The 13,247-nt window shown below is 40.4% G+C and overlaps 1 protein-coding gene across 4 annotated transcripts in view; it reads left to right on the top strand.

Moving 5' to 3' along the window:
• Positions 1–13,247, top strand: part of zranb3 (zinc finger, RAN-binding domain containing 3) — a 99,280-nt gene that overhangs the window by 54,668 nt on the left and 31,365 nt on the right. For all 4 annotated transcript variants that reach the window (XM_081617066.1, XM_081617064.1, XM_008428541.3 and 1 more), the window contains exons 16-17: positions 6,930–7,034; positions 9,061–9,203. In XM_081617066.1, coding sequence (XP_081473192.1) covers positions 6,930–7,034; positions 9,061–9,203 — 248 coding nt within the window. The remainder of the gene's footprint in view (positions 1–6,929; positions 7,035–9,060; positions 9,204–13,247) is intronic.

Raw genomic sequence — 13,247 nt, 5'->3', positions numbered from 1 at the left:
CATCGACTCACTGATCCACACCACCAGGATCTACAGCACTGACATTGGGATGTCATTCGGACTAGAGAAGTGTGGTCGGATGGTTACAAAGAGAGGGAAGGTCGCCCACACAGAAGGGGTCTCACTCCCAGAAGGAACAATAGCAGACATAGAGCACAGCTACAAGTACCTGGGAATACCACAAGCAAATGGCAACCTCGATGAGGTCACAAGGAAAGGAGCCACAGCCAAATACCTCCAACGAATAAGGCAAGTCCTGAGAAGCCAGCTCAATGGCAAGAACAAGATCCGTGCAATAAATAGCTATGCCTTACAAGTAATCAGATACCCTGCCGGAATAATTAGCTGGCCAATGGAAGAGATGAAGGCCACAGATGTTAAGACTAGGAAGCTACTAACCATGCATGGAGGATTCCACCCCAAATCCAGCACCCTGAGACTGTACACGAGCCGTAAGGAAGGAGGCAGAGGACTAGTGAGTGTGAGAGCCACTGTCCAGGATGAAACATCCAAGATCCATAAATACATCAAGGACAAAGCCTCAACGGACGATGTGCTCAGCGAATGTCTCAGGCAATGGGGAACAGAAGACAAGGTGCTGGAAGTACCATCATGGGAGGACAAGCCCCTACATGGGATGTACCACCGACAAATAACTGAAGTGGCTGATGTCAGGAAAACCTACCAATGGCTGGAGAAAGCTGGACTCAAGGACAGCACAGATTCTCTCATCCTGGCTGCCCAGGAACAGGCCCTAAACACCAGAGCAATAGAGGCTCAGATCTACCACACCAGACAAGACCCAAGGTGTAGGTTGTGCAAGGAGGCCCCTGAGACAGTCCAGCACATAATAGCAGGGTGCAAGATGCTGGCAGGGAAAGCGTACATGGAACGACATAACCAAGTGGCGGGCATAGTGTACAGGAACATCTGTACAGAATATGGACTGGAAGCCCCGAGATCAAAGTGGGGAACACCCCCAAAAGTAGTGGAGAATGACCGAGCTAAGATCCTGTGGGACTTCCAGATCCAGACAAAGATGGTAATGGCGAACCAACCGGACATTGTGGTGGTGGATAAAGAACAAAGGAAAGCCGTTGTGGTGGATGTAGCAATACCAAGTGACTATAACATCAGGAAAAAGGAGCATGAGAAATTGGAGAAATACCAGGGCCTCAGGGAGGAACTGGAAAAGACCTGGAAGGTGAAGACCACAGTGGTGCCTGTGGTCATCGGGGCCCTCGGGGCAGTCACCCCCAAACTGGAGCAGTGGCTCAAACAGATCCCAGGAACAACATCAGACATCTCAGTCCAGAAATGTGCAGTTCTAGGCACAGCCAAGATACTGCGCAGAACCCTCAAGCTCCCAGGCCTCTGGTAGAGGACCCGAGCTCAGAGGATGAAACAGACCACCCGCGGAGGGTGAGAAGGGAATTTTTTTTTATATATATATATATATATAAATATATATATATATATATAGTTTGACATGATTTCCTGAGTTCTCGGTGAAGCGATTTTGTTCATAACAAATAAAAAAAATCAACAGCAAATATGTTCTGGCTTCTTACTTCAGAAGAGCGGCGAAAACAAGATTTAGAGCTGAAGTTGGGAGTAGAAAAGGTCTCGCCTGCTGGTTTTAATTTTGACACATTCTGATTTTCTTTTTCGCTATTTATTACAGTACAGTTGGAATAACATTTTGTTCTTTAAGGAGGTAGTGTTGAATCCAAAAGAAATCATCAAATGTTCCTCCTTATCTTTAGGAGGTTTTTATTAAACATAACTAGGGCTGCAACTAACGATTATTTTAGTAATTAATCAATTAATCGGCTAAAAGAAATTGACACATTGTACAGATTTCTCATTTTTGTACGTTTTAAAGAACTTAGATTGGTACAAATTACTTTTGTTGCATTTAATAAATATAAGAAACCAAATAAGGTGAATTTGGCTGCATTATTCTGCAGCTTTCCTCTGACAAAATCCCTTATTTTAAGAGTTGAGGGAAAAACTATTTTTATTTTATAAACAGAAACATAAGTGTGAATTATTTTGCAAATCACAGAAAGTAATATTTTTCATATTAAACCTCATTTGGGTTTGATTTATTTCTCTGTTAATCATAATTCAAAGAGGTTTTGCATTTACTACCATGATAAAACCTCTAATGCGCTTGCAATGAGACAAAAACATACAATTAGGTGTCGGTACAATGTAACGAAGTGTAATGGCCTTCATGCTTAACACACTCACACCAACAGGAGGCTGTGTAAGCCATTTTACATGTTTTCTTTATATGGAGATTTATTCAGGCTGTGTGGTAAAAGATAAAGCAAATGCATTTCTAAATCCATTCATATTCTTCAGCTAAATACAAGTCGAGGAAGAAGTAGAGGATTATTGGTGAGATTTAGCGAGGAGTAAAGAAGAACTTTACTGCTGCTTCATAAAAATATTGTTTCTGACAGTACTCACAGAATGCCTTCATCGGGGATTTTATTCACCATTTTTTAAAAAGTAAAAGAAACAGCCCAGTAGTTTTGAATATGGGATTTTGTCTGCTTAACACATATTACCTGAGCTATAAACAGCCAATGGTATCTTGAATTATTTTAAATTATTTTGGTATTAAGGACCAAAATAAATAGTAATTCTTACTATTTATAAGAATTAACTTACTGCAAGCCAAGAACATCTAAATCATTCTGGCGTAAGGTCAGAGTTCAACTGTAATGTTAACACCAGGCATCAATGGCACCTAATAGAAGGTTTCAAGGCAAAAACTACAGCTGACTCGACTCACATTGGACAAAAATTTTGGGAAAGTCTTCACTGGATTGATGAGATTAAAGTGTAACTTCTTGGAAAACAATCAAACATGAGAGTAGCAGGGAACACCATTGGTTCAATCTTGGAATTAAACAAAGAAAAGTTTCGATTAACATGTAAGGCAAATACTTCTTCATGGCATTGTAGGTTTGCAGATTTGCATCTCAGGAAACCAAAATATTTCTGGAACTGGACAGACAAGACCAAAATAAATTGTGACAATGATTCTTGATTTTGAGGAGCATCTGTGACCATCAGAAAACAGGGTAAGACTGGTCATCAACAGGACTTTGAATCCATTTATAAAGAGATCCACGTAAAGAAGTGACTTCAAACTCCAAGGATCCTTAGTAGAGTCAGAAAATTCATTTGCAGCAATTTGACAGCCTAAAGCAGTTATGTAGAAGAACGTTAGATCATATGATTGCTGTTGTAGGTGGTTTTAAAGCTGTCAAATGATACTCAGTCAAATATAAATCATTAAAAGCTATTTCCAGGGTTTCCTCCAGTGTATGGTAAGCCTGGCGGGCCACCAGGCTTTACTTGTGCCTCCACCAGGCTTAGCATTGCTTATTTACTTAAGTCTTTTTAAAATGTTTGCATTTTTTAAAACTTTATAGTTGGTGTTCAGGTGTTAATCTTCCAATCTTTCAATAACACTTGATTATCAGGTGATATCTTCAAATTTACTGTCAACTTTAAACACTTCTTAACTGAAAAATATGACAGGCCGCTGGATGGATGACCGCCCTAGCACCCAAACGCTGGGCTTCGCAAGTTTTCTGGGGGAAACCTTAATTTTGTTCATTTTGACCCCTGAAAAAGACTAGATTACAGTTAAATTAAGTCCATATTGAAGAAACTTTAGACTCTTACATTTTCCAGTGATAACTTGTCTATGCCCTCTGACAATCTCGTTTTAAAACTGCTGAGTAAGGAGTCCTTAGCAAAGCATTTGCTGTTTACCTTGAAGAATCAGCTAAGCGCAGCGATCATCTGCAGACGTTTTGGCTTTCATTTGGTCATCAAGTCAAATGTTCTCATAATTGAACCTTCTGCTGCCTCCCTCCACCCATCAGATTAATACAAGCCGGAGTTTTACCCAAGCGTGACTCTAATTGCAGTCCTGTGCATTCTTGGCACCCTATCCGAGTGACACTTGCCAACAGACCTCGGCATCGATCGTGTTGTGATACTTAACGGCCTTTTGTTTCATTCATGAAGGCTCGAGCTCCTTCCCCGCTCAAGCAGATAAGAGACGAGAGGGTTTTAAATAGAGCGGACCAAAGCGCCGAACTGAGGAACATTTCTCCGGCGGCAATAGACAAGTGTCATGTATTCTGGACGGAGGCGATAAGCCGTTGAGATAAATGTCCCCCGTAGTCGTTTAAATGATAAACTAGTGGAATTTTGGCTGCAAAGCTGTCACATTGGGATAATCCCGGGCCAGGCGTCTAATTCACTCAGGGGCATTGTTGAGTGCAAAATCAGATGAAGATTTGTCAGACGGGCTTGGAGGAAAAATATCGGGTGGATTAAGTGTTTTATGTCCATTTTCCACTGGTGAAATTGTAACTGTTGCCATTTGCTTTACATCTTTAGGATGAAAAACTACACATTCCCTGTGAATTATTTTAAAACTTTGATGTATTTTAGTGGGGGTTTTTTTTTAGACAAAGTAGAGTGTAACTATGAAGTAGAAAATGAAAATGATACATTTTTGCATCTGTGAACAGCAATTTTCAAGCCTTTCCAAAGATTCTCATTTGGTTTTAGGTCTGGACTTTGACTAGGCTGTTCTAACACATTGACTCGATGAAATCCCTCCTGCTCGCTTGTTTTACCTCAGTCCACAGATTTTTAATAGTTTTGCTAATTTTTGGATTCTGTATCTAACTTGTCTGCTTTTTAGTTGTTTCGGATCATTTTGATGCTCAAAGACCCATCTGATTTTATTTTAAATGTCTTGACATGATGCCAAGCACTCTACAGTTCCCATGACTTTTGGAGGAGTAATATGAAACCCAGATGCTTCTTTTTGTTGCACCTGGAGCGCTTGTTTCCAAAACGCTCAGATTTAATCTCATTTGACCAAAGAACGTGGTTCTAGTTAAAGTCCTGGAGGAATTTGTTCACGTTTCTGATTGTTGGACAGAAAAGTATTTTTCTGAGCATCACTCTGAAACAATGCATTGTTATGGAGACTTTGTGACTTTCTGTAGTTTTCTAACTGTGAACTGGCTTGTTGCAAAGTTAACCTTGACTTAAAGTAAGTAGATAATAAAGTTGGGGATACTCTAATGAAAGTCAGTGATGAAGAGCGGGTAAATGTCTAAAATTGTTTGCTGCTTTTTTGCTTGTTAGTGAAGATAGAGACGCTCTTTTTCCTCCAACATCTCGCTCTAATCCTGCTCCATGCTGTTACGGCACAACCAGCTGCACCTTTCCCCTGTCTCTTCATGATATTTATTTTCCCATAATCCAAATAAATACACGGGGCTCTGAGCAAGACCGCCGCAGCTCAGGAAAGACTTCCTAATGTTGATATACATCTCCAAATCCCTGTGTCGGCGGTTGGCAGGTATTAACCTTTAGACTTTATCCTTTTTCGTTTCTTCTCCGGCCCTCATCTCTTTCCCTGAAGTAGCTCCACAATGTGGCATTTTAGTGGTCAGCCTTCCCCCGCCCATTGTAAAATGAGCCCAGTGTGTGGCACAGTGGCTATTGGTTGATTGGAGTTAATTCTGGGGGTAAGTGGCTTCCCAGGCTTCAAATTGACTGTAGTTAGAGCTAATGAAACCATAATAACTGGGAAAATGTTTTTTACTTGGGTTATTTTTTTTCCCCCCAATGATTATACTGTTACCACCAGACCGCTGCAGTGTGATTACCTATAATTACAGGAAGGTACAGTCTTACTGGTATATGCATGTTTTCTGCCCATTCTTGATTATTGATGCTAATGCATGCAAAGTGTCACAGAAGAAGCACCGTCTTCAAATGTGCGTCATAAAAAAAAGAGAGAAAACAACTGAGATCGCTAACGAGCTGCTTGGTTACCACAGGAATCACCATGGAAACCAATAAAGAATAAAGTGTGGCCAGATTAGAGAACTTGAATGTAATTGGATTCAAGTTTTGTGAGTTAGTAATTAGAAATCTGATTGCTTGGCTAAAGATACCCAAAGTTTTAGTGCAAACTGAGACAGGGTACATAATGAAACTAATTGCATGTGAACTCTGCAACTCAGGATATTGGGTTTCTAATTACGGAGTGACAATTTGGGTTTTTCAGTTGGAGGACTGACTAACTGTCTGTTTCTTGTACCTGCTTTTAGTCATACGTATTGATTTATTTGAGTACATTTTTACAGTTGACTTATTTACATATTTTAGTATTGATAGGCATGTATTTAAAACAAATTGTTCAAGTCATTGTTCATTTGAAATGCCCACTTGTGTGCATAATTGTTATGTTTTGAGATTTAAAGTCGTACAGGGTTTCTCAAAGTGTATTATAAGCTTGGCGGGCCACCAGGCTTTACTTGTGCCCCCACCAAGATAAGCATCGCTTATTTACTTAAGTCTTTTTAAAATGTTTGCATTTTTTAAGACTTTATTGTTGGTGTTCAGGTATTAATCGTCCAGCTTTTCAATAAAACATGACTATCAAGTGATATTTTCAAATTTCCTGTCAACTTTAAACTTTTTTAACTGAAAAACACGACTGGTCACTGGATGAATCACTGCCCTATCGCCCAATCACCGGGCTTAACAAGTTTTCTGGGGGGAAACCTTGGTCGTGCTTTGCTCTTGATTTGTAGATGTGGTTTCTACCAATGTTGGATTAGGAGTTGTTTCAAGATGGGAAGTAGCACTCTTAATTATTTCAATCAGAATTTTTATAAGGTCTTTCGCTTTTGTTCATAAGCAAACCAAAACCTGTGGATGATTGTGAGCCCATGAGACAGGACACAGCAGTGCATCCCGGGATATTGTATGGTTTTACAATGTTTATGACTAATATTAGTACCCACTCCCTAGCGGCCAACCATTCTTCAGGCTCCCGCCAACGTCTCTGTCTCCTCGTCATTTAGGACGGAGTGCCATTGAACTTGAGCTTCATCCCTCTGGACATCAAGCTAACCAACTGGGACGACCTGCCCGAGGCCTTCAGCCAGCGCCGGGAAAATCGAATACAGGTCTGCCCTTCCCACCAGGCACAGAGATTGAGTGTGTGTGTATTGTCTCTTTTCTTTGAAGATCATGGACGTGTGTGTGGGCTGCAGTGCTCACACCAGAGAGATGGACCTCCTTAATTTGTCATTGCAGTGGAAAAGAATTTAAAAGCAAGTTAAACTAAAGATAATCTTTAGAATAAAAGTTGTCGTTGTTCTTCAATTGAACTTTAACGATGAAATTAGATTCTGCGACAACTCTAGATTGGAGTTGAAAGTTGGTTTTATCACAGACTGCTTTAGGAATTCCCAAAATTTCAGAGATAATTTAGTTCATATGGCATTCTTCGGAGATCTCTTCTTAATTCCACTGACCAAATAAAGAAGAGACGCAAGGCAGAGGAGGGGGCTTATTAAATCTGCCCGATATATGCATGTGAGCGCCGAGTGAAACTAATAATACCTCCGATCAGAGAGTTGAAAGCCTGACAGATGGATGGACTGTGTACTCTCTCTCTTTCTCTCCAGGGTCTGAGGGGCGTTCGATTCTTAAACGGACAGGATTACCTGAAGTCTGATTTAGGCTGGTCCTAGATCTGGAAAAGTTTTGAAAAGGAAAACAGAATCCGTCCATCAGTTCATCCATTCTGCCATTTATCCATCAGACCTTCATCTATCTTTCCATCAAACCATCTGTTTGTGTTTTATTATCCGTCCGTCCGTCCGTCCATCCATCATTTTTCGTTCATCCATTTGTTTTTCTTCCCTCCCCAGTCTGTGTTCTTTGCTTACCTCCATATTTAAATCCTGATCACAGGAGAAACATTTTCAGTCAATAAGACCTAAAACAGCCTCTAACACCTCTGGAGATTTGATTCTGGGGAAAGAAAAACTCCAAATTCTGACATAAAAAATGTGCAGGAGCCCTGAGCGGGACAGTGATGCTGGTGTTTAGGAATGGGGGGGTGAAGGAGGAGTCTTCCTTATAGCCGGGGAGAACAGCAAAAAGAGAAAGTACGGTTTTATGAGAGTCGTTAAAGGAGACGGATCATCGCCTCAAACGACCCCGCTCGTATTAAATCCTGGAATCTGCCGCAGCACTATCAGAGCTGCTGACAGACGTCCCACCTGTCGAGTTGTTTATGTTGCTTTGTAAAACCCAGGCGTGAGTTGCATCCATCCTCTGACCCATCATTTATGCCCCGTTACCCTCCGATTGTCCCTCCCAATCAATACCAGGCAAACAGTTTAATGTGGGCGGTGATGCGCCTTGGACAGGGAAGCGGTGCTGCGTGAGTTCTGCTGCAGCCACTGTAATTAAAGAAAAAAATACAAGCATGAAATAAATTCCTATAAAAACTCCATTTGAATGTCTAATATTTCAGTTATACTCTCTAGGCACGACTTGAGGAGAACTGGGGAAATTTGGCTGAAAAAACAGAACAGTTCTTTCCTGCTGAATCTATTAATCATTTAAAATTGCTCATAAGTATCAATAAGGAGATTTATTTTACTGAATAAATGTAATGTAATGATTCAAAGTGAAATTATCTTGTTAAAAGATGCAGAAGAAGTGTCTTTAGTGACATTTTATTTCCAAACTGGCCTGCTTTTAAATGAGTCGATTTTGTTATGAACGGTTTTACCCAAACAGCTCAAAAATGTCGTATTTTGACAGTGTGCATCATTCATGAAGATAAACACTTCTCAAGTGTAATATATGTTGGTGAATTGCCTATTAACGTTTGGTGACCAGAGTCCTATTTGCTTCATTTTCACTGGATTTTCTTCGAATGTTCCGCTTGACTAAAAGTATACACATCTCTCCTTTGCTTTGATGAGTTTTGTTCGGCTGTCTGGAAAACAGTCTCAGTTTGAATTGTTTGTTTTGAGCTCGAGGAGCAGCTTCAAAAATGAGAAAATGTTTTGCTTTTAGAAAAAGCTCCCGACGTCCGAGGCATCAATTTGCGATGAAGATGAAGGCTTCAGCAGCTTCAAATTGAAACTGAGCGTAAAGTGAGTTGTCGCAACTCTCTCCCCTCCCCTGCAGGTGCTGAGATTTGTTCAGGAGTGGAGCGGCCTGGCAGCCATGAAGCAGAAGTTGCTGCGGCGCAGTGGCTTTCTCTTCCACAGCCCGACCATGGGCCTGCAGCAGCTGGCCGCCAACCAGCATCCCCACTCCAGCACCAACAGGTCAGATCCTAACACAAATACTTAACTTTGCTACATTTTATACATTTAAAACCACTAAATTCAATGTGGTTTGGTGAAAAAATTCTCTTAAACTCTTAAAATGCTCTACCAAAAAGTAAAATCTAATTTAACTGTTGCATTCAGAAGTCAGTTTATTAGTGAATATGAATTTATTTAGTATAAATCCAGCTTTTCTGTGAAGTCCTCAAAATTCTGCATGCCATCCCTAGAGTAAAGAACGGTAGTGGCAGAATCATGCAGTAGGGAAAGCAATTCAGAGTTGTTATGTAGCTAGTCGGAGCTACACAAAGCCCAATCCAGGAGGAAAATTTATTGGAGATTGCAAAACATTTGAGACTACAGCAACATACAGTCAGAGCTACAAAAGGATGCGAGATTTCCCCCAGTATATAATAAGCCTGGCAGCCCGCCAGACTTATTTTACACTGGATCCCCCCTGCCACAAACAGTTTTAGCTTCTGGACTGGAACAACCTTTTGCAAACCCACAAACTTTGCTACAAAAATATTTAAAGAAGCATCAACTTTTAGAATGTTTTTCCTCACTTTTTCACTATTTATGCATATAGATTTTAGCATATTCATACAAATGCTAAACATTTATGCTAAGCAGTTGTTTAGCATAACTGCTGCCTCCTACCTGCTTATTTTAATTGGCTATGAGTTCTTAGAGGTTTTTTTTATAGCAGTGTCATGCCACAGAAAGGCTGCTTGACCGTCCTTCAGTGTGTTTTTTTTCGTCAGAACCTTGTCCATTTCGCGCTTGCTACCTATGCTACCTATGCCATCTTGAGCTAGCAAAGCAGCCTTATATACATAGCATTTCAATAACTCATTTTAACTTATATTTTGTAATACTGATTGAAGAACAGATTACATATCATGATTAAAAATGTATTAGATAGATGTTTTTAATTATTTTTCGGGGTTTATTCCCTCATCTTCTTTCCAGCTCTCTGCCGCACAAAGCAGAAAGTGTTTAGTCTTTAGGTCCACTTTAGTGTTTAGTGCTGAAAGTTGCTAAACACTGGCGCCACACTCTGCAGATCTTATGTGTTGCTCTATCACGTAAAATCCAAGTAATATTGAAGTAAAGTGACAAAATGTGGTACTCATGTAAGCCGTTGCCTCTTTTCACAAACGAGCTACGTCTCCTAGCAACCAGATCAATCTAAATGAATCTTTAGCACTTCCTGTAAGATCCAGTTCTCTCACAAAAATGGTCAAAAATGTTCGTTGGTGTCCTCCTTCCATCATTTTAAATGGCGTCCATTCGCTAACTAAGGGCCGGCTGCTCGAGCTCCGATAAATCCATGAACTGTATCAAGGGAACGAGAACCCCGTCTGCCCCACTAACAAATCAGTAAGGAATGATTTAACAAGCCACATTCTTGTTGGTAGACATTTTAACTCTGTGTAAATGGCGAGATGAATCAGTTCCCAACATAGTGTCAGAAAACCAAGAAGCGCGGTGTTAGATTTCACAGAGAAACGAGCCGATTTGTAAATACTAACTGCCCCAGGCGCTGCGGAAAGCCTGAATAGTATCTGTGTGTGTCCATGTGTGTGTGGGTGTATCAAAGGGTGTTAGCTGAGGCATAATGGAGGATGGGATGAGTGTTGCGTGCGTGTAGATGTGCGTTTTTTTTGTTGTTTTTTTTTGACAAACAAGCATTGTTGCTGGCACACTAATTACAGCTGGCTTGGGTAAAGGCAGGGAGAGTTTGCCAATTACACAGTGGATTCCTGTTTCTGTGTATGCGTGCGTGTGTGTGTGTGTGTGTGTTTGTGTGTGAGTGCGTGGGTGCGTGCGTGCGTGTGTGTATGAGAGGGAGAGGGTTTCTCGACTGGGGAGCACGTTTGGGTGCATGAACCTAATCAAGGTGCGAGTAGGAGGCAATTGGCTCAGCTTGATTTGATACCTGTTTGATTTATTCACTAATCAGAACCAATCAAGCTCCAGCTCGGGCTCAGCGGGACAGTCGCTACTCACCTTCCCAGCTCCGAGACGCTCAGTTTTCAAATACTTCACGCGTTATGCACTTTGCCCGGGTTCCCAACACTCTGGATGTTTTCATCAGGAGCCACTTGTGGTGATTTATAAAGATGTTGAGAGGTGAGAGGGTTTTAATCCAGTTTGCATCCTGCCTACTGTAAGGCGCTGCTGCTTTCAGAGTTACAACAACACGTCTTCATGGAAAGTTTACACACACTCATAATGGGAGGAATACCACGTACTTATGGGGATTTGTATATTTGTACATTTAGGTCATTTGCAGGACTTTAGATCTTGATTAGACGCTCAGAAGTTTGTTCAACCATTTGGACACCAACCCTCAAAGACTACAGTTCGATATATCTGGTCTAGATGTTGATTAAACATCTTTAAAAAAGATCAATACTTTTTTAAACATATTTTAAAAAGTATTGAGAAAGGTCTTAAACTCCTGTGTCAAAAATTAAGGCCTTAAATTGTTTTAATGTCTTCTAAAATGTAAATTGACCTCAAATACGTTAATTTCAGGTGGCAGGATTATTTAATGTAGTTTTTTTTCTTGCTGAACTTTTCTGTCAAGCAAATGTTTGACTTTCACGCAAACATCTGTGACTCGAGGCGATTGAGGCTATGGACAGTTAGCTGCTAATATACCCTTGCTAGCTTTCCAACTAGCTATCTTTTTGCCACTGTAATAGGCACAAAGCCGGGTTCAGATATTTTCCTGTGCTTGATTGTAATGTAACAAATTCCCCCAGCCATTCCTGTATTTATAGCTTCTTTGGCAAGGTTTCCCCCAGAAAACTTGCTAAGGCTTGTGGTTGGATGATAGGGCAGTCATTCATCCAGCGGCCCGTCGTGTTTTTGAGTTGACAGGACATTTTAAAATATCACTTGATAATTATGTAAAGTTATTGGAAGATTGGAAGATTAATACTTGAACACCAAATATAAAGTCTTAAAAATGAAAACATTTTAAAAATACTTAAATACATAAGCAATGATAAGCCTGGTGGAGCACAAGTAAAGTCTGGTGGCCCGCAAGGCTTATAAAACACTGAGGGAAACCCTGCTTCAGTCTTAAATTTCATTCAAGATGGCATTAAAATTAAAATTCTTAAATTTGACTTGCTGAAACCAGCAAGTACCATGTTTGAAGGTGAAACTGAAGAATTTCAATGTAACTTTACTTGCTAGCTTACTAGTCCCAAAGCATGATGTTGCCTCCACCCTGTTTTACAGTTGCTACAGTGTGGTGTAGTTTGTAAGCCTCACCATGACTCCCATAATACTTGTTGTTGTGGCCAAACAGCTGTAGTTTTGCTAAGTCAGGGTTGATGAACATTTTGGAGCCTATTTTTTTGGTCGGGATCCTCTTAGTCCATGTTGGTGTAAAGTAGCTTTGCTATAGTGAGGTATAGTGGTATTCAAACAACTTCCATCTCAACCTCGGTCATTTCTGGATTTTTTAACGTCCTAACCTGTTTATTTTGTTCCTAGAATCTGTCTAGACAGTTAGAGTCAAATGTTGGAAACTGAATAGAGCTGGGTGAGCTAGCAGGACAACCATCTCAAACAAACGTCAAAGGTATTTTTGTTAATATACCTTTGACGTGGCCCCAACCTCAACCTTATTGAATCTTTATACTCAAAAGCCATGTCGGCACCAGGAATTAAATCTTTTTGAATGAACTATATTTCTGCCAACAAGACGAGAGGAAGATATTCAGCCGGTGTTATTCCAGAAGTACATTGATAGCTGCAGAGTGTGGTCTATGAGAGACACAAATACAAAAAAAATCTAAATAAATTCAAATCTATTCACTCTTGTTTAACTGCATCAATAAAAGCTGCTGTTTAAGCTAATCTTCACACCAGGACAGTACATCTTGAAAAACCAAACAATTGTTCACGTTGTGATAGTAGCTGCTGAATGTCCTGAAGACATTTAAGAATAATCCTAACAAGATTATTCAGACTTACAGTGGTTCCATTGGGACCAAGTTATCTAATTTTTTGGTGTCTGGA

The sequence above is a fragment of the Poecilia reticulata genome, chromosome 2 (genome assembly GCF_904066995.2).
Source record: "Poecilia reticulata chromosome 2, P_reticulata-male-v2, whole genome shotgun sequence".
Classification (NCBI taxonomy): domain Eukaryota; kingdom Metazoa; phylum Chordata; class Actinopteri; order Cyprinodontiformes; family Poeciliidae; genus Poecilia; species Poecilia reticulata.
This window is presented reverse-complemented; position numbering and strand designations above follow the sequence as displayed.